This window comes from Struthio camelus, chromosome 1 (genome assembly GCF_040807025.1).
Source record: "Struthio camelus isolate bStrCam1 chromosome 1, bStrCam1.hap1, whole genome shotgun sequence".
Classification (NCBI taxonomy): domain Eukaryota; kingdom Metazoa; phylum Chordata; class Aves; order Struthioniformes; family Struthionidae; genus Struthio; species Struthio camelus.
In genome coordinates, this window is record NC_090942.1 from 213319436 (window position 1) to 213339263 (window position 19828).

The 19828-nt window shown below is 41.1% G+C and overlaps 1 protein-coding gene across 3 annotated transcripts in view; it reads right to left on the reverse strand.

The window, feature by feature from the left end:
- Positions 1 to 6107: 6107 nt before the first annotated feature.
- The window catches only part of FAT3 (FAT atypical cadherin 3), a 385938-nt gene continuing 372217 nt past the window's right edge, over positions 6108 to 19828 (reverse strand). The window contains exons 25-29 of one of the 3 annotated variants that reach the window (XM_068930522.1): positions 19145 to 19800; positions 16886 to 16999; positions 12978 to 13037; positions 10286 to 10321; positions 6108 to 9641 (exon numbers count right to left, since the gene is read on the reverse strand). In XM_068930522.1, coding sequence (XP_068786623.1) covers positions 9022 to 9641; positions 10286 to 10321; positions 12978 to 13037; positions 16886 to 16999; positions 19145 to 19800 — 1486 coding nt within the window. In that variant the 3' untranslated portion in view covers positions 6108 to 9021. The remainder of the gene's footprint in view (positions 9642 to 10285; positions 10322 to 12977; positions 13038 to 16885; positions 17000 to 19144; positions 19801 to 19828) is intronic. The other 2 variants (XM_068930524.1, XM_068930523.1) reach the window with 2 other exon arrangements.

Sequence of the window (19828 nt, forward strand, 5' to 3'; positions counted from 1 at the left end):
ACAGCAGCATTTGCCCCTTTGAAGGCAATTTATAACATATCCGAGCAAGTCAAAAACTAGCCAAATGGATCAGCTAAATTAGTGGCCATGCACACAGGTTCTTTGTAGCTTCTTTCTTCACTAGACAACAGCTTTAGAGTAGTTGCGTCCACAGAGTTCAGTGAATTTATCCATAGCTTGTGCTGGAGGTGCTGGGGGTGCTCACCCCTGCTCCTGCTCGGGGTGCTGGTTGCTTTCTGCTGGCTCCAGAAGGAGCTCAGACTGGATGTGCTGTAGAAAGTTAGTATTAGGTCAATGGATCCTCTCCAAAGATGCTGGAAACTAAAACTCATATCAATTGATCCTACGTGAACAACTGGCAATGGACTTACAATTCACATGTCTTGTTAACTAAGACTCCCTTAACTGGTTTCTATTTGATAGTCCCTGGCAGATAGGACATAGCTTGCCCATAAGCAACATGGCAGTGGCCTCTGGGGACACTGCAGGGTTTTCCCTGCCAGAGCCAGTCACCAGATCTGTAGGGGTATGGCTCATTAGGTCCTGCAGTAAGGCAGTCTCATGGCACCTGTGCTGAGGCTGGTGTGGCTGCTGCCTTGAGCAGGGGAGAGGAGCATGTGTCAGGGAGCCCTACTAGATGCCTCCCTTCCACCCCAGAACGAGGGTCAAATATGCTGAGGGAGAAATGTGAGTACTCTCTGGAAGTGCAGAAAAACAAGTTTAGCCAGGGAAATGGGTTAAGTATATGCATAGAAAGACCCTCACTTCTGTAGGGGAGAAAATACATCCTGAAGAGTTAAACTATTAGAGGAAGAAGTCATAACTGAACTCGACTTTCACCTGCTGTTACATTTTCCCTGCCTCCTTTCTCACCAAACCATTCATGGTCCACTCTGCAGCTGAAACACCTTTCAGAAAAGCTTTCTTCCTTGCAGCACTTAACTGCTGGCTGAGAAGAGGTAGGGGGTTTCTAAATTACTTTCTCTAAACTTGAGAGAAAGTCCTGTTACCGCATTGATTTTTTTCTCATTGTGTGATAAAAGTGGGGATGGGAAGGAGGAAAGTGGGAGGCAGAAAGGATGTTACCAGCAGCGAAAGGCCTTTGATCTGAAAATTGAGATGCTTAGTACGATCACAGGTAGGAAGGACTCTTCACTTCCCTTTGACCAGTTCACAGAGTACTGTGGCATTCCCCAGAGTATTTATGAAGGGCTGGAAATGCCATAGATAGCCACCTAACTTCGTTTTCCATATTGTTTTGCAGCAGAGATGTTTCTGTAAAAATAAAAGGAAAATAAAGGACAAGATTGTATGTAAAAATTCATGTAAAATGTAAAAATGTAAAAAAAATGTAAAAATGTATGTAAAAAAGATTTATGTAAAAATAAAGGAAAAGATTCTGAGTAAAAAAATTCCAGGTCTCCTCATATCACCAGAGCTGTGATTTTAGCATCTGCTTCTTTTCATTTTTTCTCACTAAATTTTCCCTCCTCAGTTTTAGACCATGATGGCTTCGGTTACTTCATGACTTTTATATTCATTGGTAGCACTATAACACTGATGTGGCGGTTTCACTTTATTGGCCTGAATAAGCTGAAAATTTATACAACCTGTTACTATAAGACATGGAAGGAAGAAATAACTTATTTTTGGTCTAAGGCAATGGGACAACTAGTGGTGCTGTCTTCATTTTGACATGACACTTACATGAGTTTTGACCTGTTTGCCATCTCAATTCTCACCCATTCCATCCTAAAAGAAACACTGATGCCATTGCAGAACTCTAGGTCTGGACATGAAACAGAGGCAAGAATTTTAAGTCATTTAGTCCTGAATGTTCTCCTAACTAGTTTTACATCTTTCTCTACTGCTCTGTTCCATCTCACTGTACCAGTGAGCATCACCAAACTGCGGTGCTACTTTTTTGTTGAGTAAAAATCTGTTAGGGAAGTTGGAAAAGGAGAAGAGCTCCTCTATAAGCAGGAGATGCAGTAATAGAAAGAATGAAAGGGAAACTGCATCAAGTAGGGGACCCATTCATTCTAGAAAAAAACTCAGCATCCTTGAGGGAAAAGAAACTTCTAATATTGTCTTGATATTTGGCTTTTCCACAGTTTAAACTCCTGTTTCAAGAATGTTGAGAAAAGGTATTTGTACTCTGTTCTCAGTCTCTCACATGTTTTAGTGAGATACCTTGCTGCAAGCATCCCTCTTTCCCAGCAACAAGAGGCATGCTACTGGCTACATTATGCCAAGGCATTCAAAGAGCTCTGGAAGGAACATCTCCCCTTTCTTCTACATTGCATCTAATAAACAGATGTGCTCAAGGTGAAGTAAATGGGGTATCCCCCAAATTCAGCCTCCCCAAACCTCAGGGGAGGCTGAATATTATGCCTATCGCAGCGGGGGCTCCGTCTGGGGTACTGCTTACACACCTGAGACTTCCCACCTTAATCTGTAGCAGCTGTCACTGCCACGATGCCAGAGGGCAGTGATGAGCATGGCAGAGGCACAGTGGTCCTGCTGCAAAGTGGAGCTGGCTGGTGCTTTACACACCCTCGCTTGAGCACCCATCCCACATGCCCATGCTAAGCAGCCAACACAGGATGGCCAAACTGTCCCCAGGAACTGGCTCTGACGATGGGGCTCACTGTTTGGACGGCTACATGATGAGATGATGCCCTTTGCATCTACTGAGGACATAGATTTAACTGGGCAACAGTCTCAGCATACACGTACCAGCTGCGCAACTCTTGTGAAGGGAATGTTGTAGTGTGATTAGGGGCCCCAATAAGGAATTGCAATGCAATAATGAAATGAATTTAAGAAGTCCAAAAAGTAGCATTTTCTGCAATATTGTACAGAGAGAAGTAAAAAAATGCTAATATTCCTCGCAGAACTGATGCTTGTCTTGTTCCCTCCTTCGAAAGTAGGAAAAAAAAAATCAAGAAATAATCAACACAGCTGGGATTTTTTTTTTCTTTTTGTTTACTTGGAAAACTTGTTTTAACCATCGACTTTAGCAAATTTTGGCAGTTACAAACCTGTACACTTTTTTTGTTGTTTTGTTTTTATAGCAAAAGAACACAAGACAATACTGCCAACAGCAACTATGAAGGAATAATTAGTTTTTGGATGAGGGACTATATCCACTTGAAGTGATAAATCTTCCCTTTTGCATAAGGTTGAATTTGTTGTCATTGGAGAAACGACATCTCTTATTACCTACTTGAAATGGCATAAAAATCATATCTCTATTTTTTTTTTGTGCAAAACATTCATTTAAAAAAAGTCAATAAAAAACATCTTCTTAAAAACAGAAAAAGTTAAATGAAAAGAGCTGAACCAAAAGGAAAGTTACAGTACATTTTGAAATGATTAAAAAGTACCAGTTTTCAAATCTAAAACTTTTTTTTTTTTTGCTATTACCTTAGAAGTTTAACCCAACTTATGGATGACTCTTTAGAATTATATCAAACAAACAAATGAACCAAAAAAATTAGAGAGACCTGATTGGCATCAAATATCTACAAAAGCCTGGTAATTTGAAACCATTATATACATTATTTTATAAACTTCTTTTTAAACACCAAAACATACATCTTTTACAAACCAGCCTGCTTGAAACAGGTAAAATTTACAAGACAATCTTCCCGATACAGTGCTTTAAAGAGAACTGCTTTCATTCCTAAACACCTTTTGTCACTTCCTGAAAAGCGGCAGTATGGGCTCATTCAATTGTTAAATAATAACAATTCAGGTATTCACAGGAGAGAAGAATGCTACAGTTCTGAGGGCTCCAATCTCTTTCCATAACACAGTTCAAGTGCACTCTTAACACTGGTAAAGATTACTTATGGCCTTTGTGATACGATATATTTGTAATTATTGCTTTTCATTATTACATAAAGAAATGAATTTAATTTCATTTCCTCCCCATCCGCCCACCCCTTGTATGACGCACCTCATTTACTAACTGAATGCTCCTTTCGAGAATGGAGATGTTGAAAGTCAAGTTTATGAAACACAGACTAAAGGCCGTGGCTAACGGGCAATACTCTAAATTTGTAGGGCTCAAATCACTGTTTGGTGGATTGAGAGAAATAAAGATGAAAACATGCAAAAAGCACAGTTTTACCACAGACCTTGTATCACACAGCGAACCTGAAGATGTAGCTCTCTCTTTGGAAACCTTTGAAATGTCCATGATTACTCAGTTAATAGCTCAAAAAAATTCCAACAAAGCGCAGATGTACTTCCACTACTGGTTTCAAATAGCTGTTGTTCTCCGTTATTAAGTATAATACTTTTCCAAACAAAGCCAAGCAGAACTGGTGCAGGGCACCTTCAATGCTCTCCTGTGTTTGGAAGTATTATTGGCTATAAGGAATTGCCTTACCATTCATTTCAAACATGTTTTCAAACAGGAATTTGATGCACAATAAAGCTGTGTTCTGAATATTTTTCCTGTCCAGGCCACCTTTCTCTTTGCAATGGAGTTTATGCTAACAGAGTAACAATTTTTATGCCAAAGTTGACTACCTGTGGGGCTTTCATAGACAACAGGCTGCTGCCTTCTTAGTAATCAGCATTTCAGTGGCACGTATTTCCTTACTGTGATGTATTCAGTCTGAGTTTCTGATTGGAGAGGGTACCAACACATCAAGGCTAATACTAACTCAGATCATGCTAGGGAATTTAGGGGGGAAAAAAAATCTGAGGACGAAAATTTAACTTGTCTATGGAACATACAAAGGGTGAGAGCCTGCTTCAAGAAATGAAGCATGAAACTTTTTACCTGCAGGAAAACAGTGGCTGCGAGAAGCCTTTGACTCCTTCCAGCCTTGCAGTGCTCTATAGACTTAAGAAATGAAGGGGATAACTCAGGATCAAGGATGGCACCAAGTTATAGAAACCTTTCTGGACTGCCTGGAAATCACAGCACTGCAACGAGTCTCTGCAGTGCTACATCCTCCAGGTTGTCCTCACACGCTATGTCCTATAGGAGGGTCCTCAGAAGGTCACTTTACAGCTTTTCAGGAGGGGCTGTCCATTTGGCCCTATGGGAGGGAGGTGAAGCTGCGGCTGCTTGCTGTCACCTTTGGTCTGCAAAATCGTGATCAGGTGGACAGCAGTCACATCCACTGTCTTTGAGAATAGGATTTTGTGGGCTTTTTTGTTTTGTTTTAGGATGCTTATAATCTAAAGGCAAAATAATTAGGATATTTAAGTAAAGTACATACGCCTAATTTTTCCTTTTGCACGAGGCCACTTAATGTGGTATTGGGCACCACAAATTGCGTTGTCAGTCACTTTAAGGCTCTTTCCATTGCCAGAATTATCAAAAGGGCTGTCAGGGCATACGCCATTCTGACTCCTGATCAAAACACAGAGAACATGCATCCTTTCAGTCAGACACTTACGTACCTGGCAAATTTAGTGATTTTTTTTTTTTTTTTTGACATAAGGACATAAGCATGTATTAGCACGTTAATAAGTTGCTTCTTTCTTTCCTTGCCTCTTTACAAAGGCAAAGACTGTTTTGATCCCAAAGGATGTTATCAGTTGGCAGGCAAAAGTACTCTACTGAAGTCTATGAACCCTCTCCTTTAGCTGATTCTGAAAGGAAGGATCATGTAGTGGAGCCATCTACAGGAATGTGAACTGAAATACAAATACACAGGATTAAGGCCGGCCAGATAAGCAGAGATGTCAAAGAAGCCTCTAAAAAATCTAGGGACCCGGGAAAGACAGAAGTAGCTATATACAAGTTATCACCTGACAGACAAATAAATATATATTGGATGAAGCAATATGAACCCTAACATATTCACATTAGGTTGTGAATATCTTGTAATTTCCCAGGTTAAAAGATTACAGCTCATCATTGTACAGAAGTTATTAAAAAGAAAAATAAGACGGTTGTTTGGATTAATGAGAGAGATATTAACATGAAAATCTTACTCCCTAGGAGGTATTTCATCTTGAGATCTGCATTCAAGTTTAATCACTTTATCAAAAAGAGCCAGAACAAAACCAGAAAGGCCACAGAAGTGAAAATATTCACAGAGGGGCATATGTTTGACGATGGAGAGATTAGACTAGGCCTGTTTGATTTGGAGAGGAAGAGACATTGAGGTATAGAAGTCATGAGTGGGACACAGAAGGCTAAACAGGTGATCCTCGGCACCCTTCCCAACAGCACTTTAATAAGTAGGTGTTCAGTGAAATGAAATGGTAACAACATCAAAACAGAAAAAAAATATTATACATTGTATTTATGCATCTTTTACTAATAAAACTCACTACCAACAAGATATTACTGAGGCAACAAGCTTAGTAAAAAACATTAATGTTTTTCGTATGGCAATTGCTAGGCTCCCAGTGGTGTTTCCCCTTGCGACACTTTTGATATGTCCCAGTAAAGTTTTGATATCGGTGTCTCTGGCTTACTCAAGAGTTTTCACTGCCAAGATGACAAGTACACTTCAGAACTAGCTTGGGGCTAAAATAGAACTAATTGCATAATAGACTTAAATGTACCACACCAAAATTGACTAGGAGTAAACCCCATAAAAACTGCAGCCAGATGCTAAGAGAGTATTACATTCTTAAAAATGTCATACCAGCTTTAAAATTACTGCACAGCAGCTAAAACTGTAGCCTTATTTTTCAAACTCAAATGTTCCTATTCATGAAGAGGCATTAATCTAATTCTTGCACTTGCTTTCGTGCAACAGAAACAACACGAACAACGCAAGCCATCCTCTATCTGTGCCTCAACACTTGCCAAACCATTTCATGGTTTATCAGCAAATCCCTCAGTTCCTTGCACTCATGATACAAACTTTACAAACTTCCTTTTTTTTTTTTTTCCTTGAAAATATTGGGAGAAAGCAGGGAAAGCGAGCTGAAAGGTACCATGAGCACATTCAGAATATATCACTGTTACAGAAGCATGTTTACTTTGAGAAGACCAAGTGACATTCATAAATTCAATGAACAGGAACTATATGCAGACAAGTACTTGATAATACTTGTATGTGCAGTACATGACTTTTCTAGAAGTTCACTCAATTTATTCATGTACCTCTGAATAACGAGCTGTTTTCTAATGAAGAACTGCTGTATGATCCCAAAGAAAAGGTCTACACCAATCTTTCACAGATACATGAGCTACCAGAGGGAAGCAGCAACATATCACATCTACTCCATGAATTTTGGAGATCCTGTTTTATTAAAAGTGTTACAAGCCACAATTGTTTAAATTACATTCTACTATTAACTTCCTTCTGTTGGGAGTAATTTGTGAATAAACAGTCCCTATATGTCACGAAATGGCCCAGAATTTAATTTTGAGTAAAACTGAACTCAGTCAAGGTATAGCTTGCCTGGAATACAACTGCTGAAACTGCTCAGTTACGATGCTTGACCAAGACACAGGATAGGGAAAGCAGCATGGGAAACCTGTTGATGCACCTGTTCATCTGTAACAGGACTTAACCTATTCAATAGCTTATCAAAGTGACTGAAATATGCCGTGGAAAGACAGGATGAAACCCTAACAGTAATGCATGCTACAGACGCACATTCACTGTATAAGGTATACAGATGCTGCAAAATGGTGGTGGTAAAGATACTCTCATAGCACTGAGCAAAGGTTAGGTATAATCTGTTTTAATACACTGAGTGAAAATTTCATATTTCCGTATCACGCTTAGCTGCTCAGGCCAATCAGTGTGAAAGACCATGCACTCCAATCAGGCGGAGGGAAGCATAAAAATATACTGAAGAAGTGGTGCTTTTCCTCATTCCACAGCAATATTCTTAAGGCTGCAAGCATCCTTTGGAAAGCCTGAAATTCCATGAAATCACAAATCCAGCAGAAAATCTAGGGCCAGATCTCTGGCTATAGTCTATCCCTGCCGTTCCACCGGCTGAGTCAGTTTGCAGCAGCTGAGACGTCATCCCATGAACACTAGGGATGGGCATTTGCCAAATGATGTTAAACTAACTAATGTTAAATTAACAATTTGAGATTATAGCACCATTATATGCAACTTAATTACAACTAATTTTACTGCAATAATTGTAGCATGAAGACTGCTGTTAAAAAGGCTATTGCCCAAGCAAGGAATGTCAAAACATCAGCAGCATTTTGTAGACAGTTAGGTTTCCAGATGTTTTCAGGTGTATATTCACATTGCATACAGAAGTCGAGGGAAGTCGTACACATGTAGGTAGGGGCGGAACTCGACCAATAAGTGAGTCAAAATCTAACATTTTCAGAAGTTCTAACAGGTGAAGTCTTCACACATCTGAAATTAGGCTTTAAAAAAAATGGCACCCCAAGTAGGCCAATTTGGTGTAAATATACACTGCATATATGCCGCTCTATATGCACGCAAGTTATAATGAAATGCTACATAACAAATAAAATTATAGGTGTGTATTTACGGACAAATGACTGCTAGCTTGTCTTCAATACATCAAATTTTAAATGCTGTTTTTAAGCCATCAGAACTCTTCTACAAAGCAGCCTCAGTAATCAATTGCTTTCACTCTTTTGCTGACATAAAATTTCATGCAACAGTGTGTCTTCGAATGATCCATACCAGTTCATTAATACTATGGTGAGATTATAACACTGTAACACTTTTAATAACACAATACCAAAAAACGCCCATACCCTGGGGGCATAAAGAAAGAAATTATCTAGCAATGAGATTTTTCCCTCCCTGCCTCAAAAACTGTTTTACTCTTGCTAATAAATAGAAGGTACACACTGTCCAGATTGCCTGGAACAATTTTGTGATGTGTAATACTTAACATAATTGGTCTCTTCGTGTCTGCACATACAGTATCATTTCTGAACAATAATGGGTTATAATGTATTTTTGCCTTGCCCAATATATATAGATACCCCTTTAGCAAAATTTCTTCTCAATATTAATTGGACCAGATGACCACCAAAAAAAAAAAAATAAAAGAAGAAGAAGAAGAAGAAGAAGGGAGTTTCCTTTACACTTGTGTCTGATGCTGGGTCTCCATAAATGGAATGTGAACATTTTCTAGGTTGAGTTCCTCCACACTTTCATAGTCACTCATGGCTACTTCGGAGTCATCAAAGCCGCAGCTGGCTGAGACATCAGAGGAGGAGGCATCTAGAGAGTTGTGCAAGGGTAAGGGCATCTTACCTGCACCAGCGTTCTCTGTGTTCTGGCTTGGGCCAAGAGCAAAAGTACTAAATTCATTCCCAGTCTGAGACCCTGCAGCATCCATCTCATTGGGGAACTGATGAGGAGGGAGGTATTGGCTAGGGTGGAAGTGCGGCCGTCGCCTGCAATCGGGGCTGAGCGTACTTGCCATTGAGACCGGCTGTGAGGGCGGAAGGGTATCATATTGGTCTGGATAATCCTCTGGAAGAGGAGGTGGTAGCTGATCCTGGCTTAAAAACTCCTCTTCCTGAGGGGGAGGATAGTCGCTGTCAATGTCGTAGCCACCAAGGTAGTAATCTGTTTCCAGCTCTCTGGTACTGCCATGATGAACTGAGCCTCCATCTGCTGTCTCAAAATTGGGCACTTCCTCAATGTCGGATAAACGTGCACTTGGCATCCAGTCAGAGGTATCCCAATGATACGCTGCAGCGGGAGACAGAACCACAGCAAACTGTTAGGATGGAGCCTCTGATGAAAACACACTGCCCTGCATGCACTTGCTAAAGAGCAAACTCTTAATCCTCACAACCTGTTTAAATCACAGCATGCGCCACAGGCCATTGACACAGGTCAGCCATGCTCTGACCGCAGGGGTAGGAGAGAAGAACAAAATTGTATTATACCAATGCAAACAAGCAAAGAAATAAAACATGACCACTATAGAGCATTTTACATTTTAGGATGCTACTAGTTTGTATTAGAAATTATGAGGCTGAGAATTCAAAATGATAAAAATATTTGAATTAATACTTTCCACAGTTAATTGAGAAAAAAATACATGAATGAAGTCAGCATGCTTATGATATCACATTGAATCTCCCCTTCCACCTTCAATGACTTTGTTTCAGGAAAGAAAGTATATAAGCAAACAATCCAATCGACAGAGACACTGAAAACTGGATCCTGAAATACAAAAAAGTGGCGGGCCATACTCATGCAGCGTTTGAACACAACAGAAACTCGAACAAAACAAGACATGTGAAGCAGATCAAAGTGAAAAAGATCAAATCAGTGCCCTCCCCGCCCATGCGCAGGCCAACAGGTAGGAAGGGTCTGAGAAAAGTCACCTCTGTTGTAGTTCTGTCCTTGATCCATTACAGACACTGTCAGATACAAAGTGAAAAGTAAAAACTGGTAACCCGCAGCTTGTTACCAGCATACTATCACACGTGAAAACACAAAACTCTTTGCATGCATATTTCTAAAGTACAGCTGGCTCAGTGTCATTTTAAAAGCATTTTTAATTGCTCTTTTTTTTAAATGTACAAGATAAGCTTGCCCAGTCAAATACAGACATACATAAAGAAATAATTATGTCATGTGTATTAGACTCCTTCTCTATCATATCTTAATTATTTACCCTCAGTGAACAGATACGGAATTACATTAGAGCTGGAATTCTTAATACAAAAAGGGCTATCTGCCATCTGTAAGGCTTATAATTGCAAAGTACATTTCTCTCTCACTTGTTCACTTTGAAACAGAAAAATAAGAATCTACCATTCTCAGGGCCGGTTCAAACAAATCTGGGCCCACCTGGGCTCAGATACCATGGTGATGGGCACGGTATAAGAACCTGAATAGAATAGAATACAAAGCCATTTAATGGGGCCGCCAGCTACAATGGCCCACAACCCCAAACCCACCGTCCCACCTGCACTGCCATGCTAGCTGGTGGGGAGCAAGGCATTCCAGCAAGGAGAGGGTGCAGGTGTAGGGGAGAGAGCAAGGAAAGGTTTTGTGTGAAACAAGAGGGGAGAGGAAGCTGTAGCAGTTTCTAAATGAGATGCTCTTGTTCAGCCACAGGTTATTGGGCTTCATGCAAGAAGTCACTGGGCAAGGTCTCTAGACTGTGTTGTTGGAGGAGGCCTGGCTAGATTAGAGCCCTCTCCAGCATTACTCTCCGAGACTCAACCAGGGATGAAATAAATGGGGAGAGAAGACTATTCTCCGGGCCTCTGTCTATAAACACCACTCTTGCCCTTGCTTATGTGTTGCTTGTCACCACATACATAGTGTTACGGGGTGATGGTGATTTGTTTGTTAGCCAGACAGCAGCTTTCTAACCGGTCTGTGTCAGCCTGGGGTGAGGAGGGTTGGGGCTACTGCAGCTTCGGCAGCACTGTCTGAACCGGCCCTAATCAGGCTTCGCTTTCTTTTTCTTTCAAGTGGATTTTGCTGTCTGTCAGTGCAACGACATACATCGCACCCAAGATGCGTCAGGTACCTCCGAGCTGCATCATTTTGCAATCCAATAGAACCTCACTAACCTGCTGACTTGCACAACCCGCAGCTCCCATAGGAAGGGGCCCCTCGTCCCACTGCTTGAGCCTCTTGTCCTGCAGCTAAAGCCCCTTCCTCCCACTGCTTCTGGGCAACAATTCTGCCAGTGATGCACCATTAGTTCCTACATGTCTTACAAAATTCACTGCTTTCACCAGCTCTGCTGCAGAACATGTACAACCAACAGATCTCATACATGGACTTCAAGAGTGGGCAAAACCTCTTTAAATTGTTGCCGCACTGCCCTTTTCTGACCTGTAAAGCATGATGGGGAGCTAATGTGTTTGCTCAAGCTTTCCTGTAGGCAGATAGTCCTGTTTACAGTGTCTGTGCTTTCTTTTCAGTGTTTTCTTATTTTTGTATTTTTTGAGTGGGGTTAACCTTGGCTAGCTTTTTGTGGGACAGCCAAAGAAGGCTATTCTTACATTTCAAGAAGTCAGTAAAAATACTTCCGACAAATATTCAGGTGTCATCATTAGTTAAGATTAAATGTGCTTTTCAAAACTGCCGTGAGAATACCTCAAGAGAAAAATCAGTTATTTCACAGAAATGACTTACTTGGTCATCTTTAAACATTATTCAGGCTGGGTTGGCTGCAGTTTGTAAAGCTGGCTTAACTTTGTTAAAGACAGATGAAATTTGAGACTCATGGATCACCCGAGTTTATGAATTTACCTTTTCCCCAGAGTAAGATAAATGAAGCATAAATAAATAAAAGTAGTATTTAGCTTTGATAGATCACATTTCACCAGTAGATTACAAAATGCTTTACAAATGAGGAAAACGGTGATACTCCTCTTTTACAGATAGGGAAACCAGTTCACTTATAACACAATTTGTCAAAGGTTAGCTCTGCCAATAACTGCCTAGGTGAGTACTGGGTCCCTGGATCCAACCATGATGGTCTATCCAGCGTACAGATCAACCCCAACGGGCAAAGGCAATGGCAGCCAAGCTGCCTTACTACATGACGTCCATGGGACTGTGTCTACACATCTCCTGTTTGACACTGTGTTACCTGGGGCAAACTGGCTACCTGCCTAACACCACTTTGCACCTCTCCACATGGTCCCATGGGGTTTATAATCCAACTTTACTGCTGCCTGGGATACTTTAAAGTCTTCCTGCATTTTCTTCAGTTTCTCAGCCTCCGCAGACAGGATAATCACAATGATTTGGCTGCATTATGAAGTTAATCCTATTTTCTCTGAAGGCAATGGAAATAAGCAAGCAAAAAAATATTGACTTGAACAGAAGAGGATGAAGGCCTTGACACCTTTTCTATCACCTCATATTACCCAAAGATACATCGCTCTTGTGTTCTTGAGTTTGCTGGTGAACATGCCGATTTGCAAATCCCAATCACCCGCCATGGTTTTGCTGGTCAGTGTAGATTAGTGAGGTTCTGCTGGAATGTTTCACAATGAGAACAGGAAGCATTGTTGCATAACAATAAAGAAAAAAAAAATTAAATACCTTCATTTTCTATAGTGTCAACTACATTGTTGACAAGCTGTATGACAGTCACTATGGAAGCTTGCATGGGAGGGAAAGCAGAAAATAAAGGGAGGGGAAGGACAGCTTCAGGTTAGTATTTAAAATACACATACGTTACCACAATAAATTCTCTCTAACAGACAGAAGTGACATTGAAGAAAAAAAAAAAACGCTGCCTACCAATTCAGGATTTATGCAGTGGGTTGCAGGACATTTCATTTCAGATAATCTCATACATTTTTCAGAATGGTGATAAATTCCAAACCAGCATTTCCAAAAAGGCATATGGGATGATGAATATCACCTCATAAATTCAAACAGACTGGCCAGCTGATTCAATTAACCAAAGCAGTATCTTGCCTACCTGACACTAATTTCTGATTCATTCTTACTTAAAGGTCTCCAGAGACAGTGCCATGTGCTCCAAAGGATCATTATCTTTTAGACCATCATACAATCTGAAATGGTGCTAAGCCCTCAACTTAATCTATTTTCTAACAGGAATGTTTTACTTATTTATGGTACAGGCTGTTCATCATAATGCCTCTGGGATATTAAACAGTACTGCCATAATTAAAAGGACACAGTCAAGTAGGTTTGGTTCAAAATTTGATCTATGTTTGACAGAATACATTCGCAAATGCCCTGTGCCTTGCAACTGTTTTACCAAAATATACTTTTCCCTTGAAATCACTAACATAGACAATGCAGTTCTTTAATGCAGAGCCAAACAGGGCTACAATGTGTGGTCTTCTCAGTGATCTGGCGTTTGGACCAGCTGACACCCTGGCACTCAAGAACCTGAGACAAAACCCATTCAAAACAGTGGGGAAGCTCTCGTTACGTTTAGTAGACACTGAATTCAGCTGCCTTTCTACGGTCTTTATCACTCTCAGACAACTGATTGCCTTGGGGCAGGCTGAGGTAGGGACCGGAAATACTGAGCCAGAAACACTTCTTAGTGTCACAAAGCCAACAGACTTACAGGCCACAGGAAATGGGTTAACAGTAATAGCACCATTCAAATATATGCTGAACATATTAAGGCCTCTGTAAAACTTTGGACAAGAGACCAAGGATCTCATCAGTTTCTGCAGTCCTTGTGAATATTTGGCAAAAACAGCGTTGGTAAACTAAAGAAACCATATTCTAGTGCTATGCTGAGCACGCTTATGCCATCAGTGACACTAGTAATCGTATAAGCAAGGGACATTCGTATTGGCTAACGCATAATAAGCATTATGCAAAAAATTAGTGACACCTTGTTATTAGCTGCTGTGTGGCTGCGAATAGAGCTGCAAGAGGAGCCTTGTCCACCACCTCAGCAGTTAGGTCACAGCAGCATCCTAGTCCTGGTTTTCCTGTTCACCTGAGTGAGATGGGGTGGGGAAGAGCTGGAAACAAAGAAACCACCACCAAGAAAGATCTATTCGCCCCTCTGCTAACAAGAAGGTCAGCCAAATGGGAAATGGGATAACACGGGAAGGCAAAGTAGCGCTTCTGCCAGTGATGTCGGAGCTACAGGCAAGGGAGAGTGAAAAACAAAAGGTCAAAAAATCTGGACCAGAATAACATCCTCATAGCAAGTAAGGGTTGGCTTTAGTGGGCGCTGAGCTGAGCATGCTCACAGAGGGGCTTGCTCGGAGGGAAACTGCCAATCCCAGACTGCTCAACACAAGAGGTGACACACGGCAGAACATCCAAAACCAGCATTGCTCTGGGGTAGAAAACTGGTGCCATCACACAGCAGTTACTTAGACTTCACAGCACAGCCAGCCAGTGCCTGCAGTGAAACGGCAACATAAAAATCCACTTTTGTAACTGCCCCTCCATTCCAAGCTGATATGTTTACACATATTCACATCTTCAGCTGGCCCCATTGCTTCTCTGGTGCAAAACACGTTTCCCCAGTCAGAACTGGTTAACTGGTTTCATAACACAGTGTGGGCACAATAATTTGTTCAGAAGCATGACACAAGCCTGCATGTCCTCCCTGTTTAGCCAAGTAAGCACTCAGCAACATTTGTCTCAATTCTGGGAGAAGTCTGGAGAGGGAGCATCCTTTCATATTTCCCTGAAGAACATGGACCCTGAATTGTATTTGCTGCAGTTTCACTATCAACCTTTTAACCTTTTGCAAGGTTGTTTCCTATAATAGCATTAGCTAGCTGGAAGTGCAAAGAATTAAAGTGACAAGAAGGAGAAGAATTTATGGCTCCAAGAGGGATATCCTCTAGCCCCTGCATTCATGTATGTTACTGTGTACATGCTTCCTATGTCTATATTTGTATTTTAGGCTGTGCTACTGCAAACCCTTCTGCCTTCTCCATCACTGCAAGAACAACAGAGCATGCTGTCTTGCACAGACCCTACAAATGACTTGGACGATTTAAGCCACCTCCCTCATTCTCTCTGAAGATATCTGAGCATTGATTTGTTTAGACCCTGAACTAGAATTCTTATCTTTAAATGCCATATTTTAAATGCAGCTTTCACAAAATATGAATGGGCACAGAAGGGCCAATCCAGCTTCAGAGGATACTGTGGCACCGATTTAAATGGAGGCAGGATGAGACGCTTGAAAAGCCTAATTAGTATTTGGGAGATATAAAAAGTAATCATCTGTACAATAAATAAATTGTACTTGCAAATTGTAATTGTAAATTGCTACTTGTAATTGTAAATTGCTACTTCTTTCCTGTGAGGGTGACAGAGCATTGGAACAGGTTGCCCAGAGGGGTAGTGGAGTCTCCTTCCCTGGAGATATTCAAAAGCCGTCTGGACGTGATCCTGGGCAATATGCTCTAGAGGTCCCTGCTTGAGCAGGGAGGTTGGACTAGATGATCTCCAGAGGTCCCTTCCAATCTCAACCATTCTGTGAAATAAATACCTAAATAATTATTATGGGAACAACACCACTATCACTTTTTTTTCCCCAGAGAAGGGGTGTCTGAAAAGCACTGAGAAGCTTCACAAAAATACTCATGATTGAAAAAGGCAACAGCTGAACCAAAAGGAACTGCAAGTCCACCTCACTTTAAGTTTTTTTTCCCCAGCATTTAAGAATACCTAGGGAAAAGCTGCATGACATGACTGTGCAACTGAGTCTCCAGACAGTTCATTACTGGTACTGAGGATTGTAAGCGCAATTTCTTTGTGATAATCTTTTTCTGTGTATCTGAATGAGCCTTCCCTGACATCCATCATCCCTCCCTGGCAGAAAGATCCTCCCTTTTCTCAGACCCACCGCTCAACATACATGGGCCTTAGGAACAAAGGCTTCTTCTGACTTTGTAGGCTTTATTCAGGCTGTGTATGGCTCTGCCCATGTCACCCACTGAGATAATGATCTAGGATACGACAGCGGGCAACTAATATTCTCCAAGTGAGGATTTAATGGTGCTCTATTTTTCATTCAGCTGTGATTACCAGGAAGAGGCCAAGCCACCAGAGATTGCTCAGTGCTGCGTGCAGAGCACTAGCAGAGTTTTGTTGGCACCATGAATGAGAGCTGGCAAACTGCACAGAAATTCCTGCTGAACTGACTGATGAAACATGAAAGTGATCCTGTTCTAAGAGGGATGATAGAAATTCTACAGTTAAGCTTGTTACCTATTAGTCAACTTGCATGCTGGCGAAGGGGCCCTGCTGTAGCACACCTCTGATTCACGGTAAAGCGTAGCACTGATACAACAGTTCCAAACATCAAGATTCTAGTTACAGTCACATAATTTAAAAAAAGGCCATAGAGGGTTTGAACCCAGGACTTTCTGACTTCCAGTGTCATTAAATGGTTTTCTAGATGTTTCCTAAATATTGTTATTAATACTGGAAAAAAGAGTTTAATCCCTTTGGCCCAGCATAATGAAGATAAAAGTATTTCTTACCATTGTCATCACCTGAATCTGACTGGAAGGAGCTGAGGGACTGTACTTCAGAGTTGCTGCCTTTATTACTTCCTGCAAAACAGGTCACTTCTTCAGCATCATCAACTCCTTTACCTTCATTGACAGCAAAAACAAAGCAAAATGGTACTCTATAGGTATGCACATTTCTCCAGTTATACCACAAAGCCATTTAAATGTTGCCACCAAGTAGCCTTCTATTATTTTTGTCAGAAGAGAATTAATTCCTTCAGACAGAGGAAATGACCTATTGGTTAAGAACGCAGCTGATGAAGATACTTAGACTTTTGAAGCATTAGAAGCCCAAACAGCCTTTCAAGTGGATCACACCACAGTAGTCAAGGAAGAAACATCTGTATTCAATATTGCCTTTTTCATGCCATGTACTCTCAGCAGCAAAGAAAATGAAGACTTAAAAACTTTGGTATAAACATCTTACACAAGAGATCACAGTCACATTTATCTTTACTGTTGATTTCCTAATTTGAGAGTCTCATTAAAAGCTCATTCAAAGCTCCATGAAGTTATTGGGCATCTTTTAATTCACATCAGTGGTATTTGGATCAGATTTTAATGGCTCTGCTGCTGACAAACAGTAGACTAACTTACACTGCTTTCCATCAAGGACATTCATTCTTGACAATTCTCAAGTGATTAAGCACACACAAGTAAGTACATTCAACCATATATTCTCTGAGTAATAACAGGGAACAAAAAGTTATCCTCCATAATAAGCACTGAGATACCTGAGCTAATTACGAATGACCAAGCTCAGGTGCTGCAAACAGGCTATTCACATAAGTGCAGCTCCGCACCTGCTATCTGTAGATATTTCTAACCAGCATGAGGCACCTCCGTGTAGTAATGGTTGATTAGCTCCTGCTGAGAAGGGGGGGGGGAGAGGAGGGAGGGTATATACTAGATGGAGTGAGCGCTGCAGTAATGATGCTGCACTGCTTCATACTTCTTGACAGCTGATGTCTGTCTCTATGGTATGTCCTCATGCTGTGTAGAAATTCTTTCAGATACCAGAAACACCCGTCAGAACACAGAACAGAATAAGCATGGAGGCTTGCATGCTTATTTTTTTCAATCAACAAAACTATATTAAATGGTTAAAAAGGCCTGCTATAACATTATCACAACTTTTGTGGAATATAACTTGAAGAAATGAACATTATTCGTGATTTTCACGAGAAGACTTTGGCCAATGCACTGCCTTTGATGAAAATGCACATTGTAGGACAACAGGTATGAGGCAGCTCCAGGTTCCTCTTCCTATTCCTCAGTTCATATTGTCTAAAACAATGGGATTATAAGAGTTACTGGATCACAGGGTTTTATTTGACACTTTTACTTTAAGCTGGATAACAATGGGATTGACGATGCATTAGGAAGAAACTACTAAAAAGAGAAATATTTCCTACTTCATATGACACGTCCCGACTTTCAGAGATAGATGATGCAGGGTCTTAACTCTGTCCCTGCAAACTAGTATTTCCTGATATGATAGAATATGTCAAATTTGCCTTATCTCCAATAGCTTGTTCAAGAACCGTGGTGTGCTGTGTTACCAGGCTGGAGAAACAGAGCACAAATGGAATAATTGTGAGGATCACAAGTTTTGTGATCACTCTGATACTAAAGGAAGACAGGAATACAATGCACTGAAAAGGTGATCTTGTAAGCAGTGCGTGATTTTCTGCTCCATTTCAGAGACAATGGAAATACAAAGTATTTCCTAGTGCATTTGAGCCTCTGCAAAATAGTATTGCTTTTTGTAGAAAATTTTAACATTTTAAACTTCCTCGGGAGACCAACTGCCCAATGCCAACAGAGTTTGTAGTCAAGAATTCAGCCCTATCTTTTTTTTTTTTCCAAAAGAAAAATGCTTGAATGGTGTCACTTGAAGAACTAATGCTCAAAGCACTCATACCTGCTTTCTGAATGAACAAGACAAGTATGTATTTAGTCATATTCAGAAGCAGGTAAGTACAGCACTCGTATGCCTAGCGTTAATTATATTCTTTCAAAACTTAACCAAATCACTTGTGAAACGTAACAATTTAAAGTGCATTAGTCTTCAGCTTAGTGCATTAAGTGTTCCCCATCATACTTGCAGAGCATTTACCGGAGAGTGTTTTCTGATTCATTCTGCTACTCCTGTGCTACTGCACTGCCACATCCAGGAAGGGACACCTACAGCAGAAAAGAGCAAGAACAGCATGCAGCACTACTTACTTTCTGTCCCAGCGTCCCAGGTGCTCTTCCTGATGGAGTCACAGTCAGAGCGACAGGGAGACACGGCGGGCAAGTTTGGAGCTACGCTACACACCACGACGCCCCGCCTTGCTGTCAGTATTCGAGGGGACTCAGGATGAAATGTTGTCATCTCCTGGTGCTCCACCCCAAGCCCATCCACTATCTTGTCCAGGTTATTCCGCGAGTCACTCTGGAAGCACGGGGTATAGGCCATTGGCCTCACGGGAACCTGCGGAGGCCCAACCTCTTGGTAGATATTTCTGCTGTCTCCGCTGTTCCTCATGTTCTTGAATTGGATGCCGTTACTCTTGTTGAGCAAGGCGGCAGTAGCTGGATCTTGTACAAGGGTGATATTGTTGCGTGAATAGTTCTTCCTGAACACTTTCTTGCGAAAAATGATGAAGAGGACGATCAGCACAAATATGACAAACAGGACCACAGCTATTCCTATTAACTCCTCCTTGCCAACGTATGAATGCCCAGCTTGTATATTGGGTACCACCACAGGCCGGAGGCCACAATATTGCCCCACATAGCCAGGAGTGCAGTTACACAGAAACGAACCAAATACGTTGACACAGGAGCCACCGTTTTCACATTCTTCTCTCTCACACTCATTGATATCTTCCTCGCACCTTAAAAGAACAAAAGGAGAATATGGAT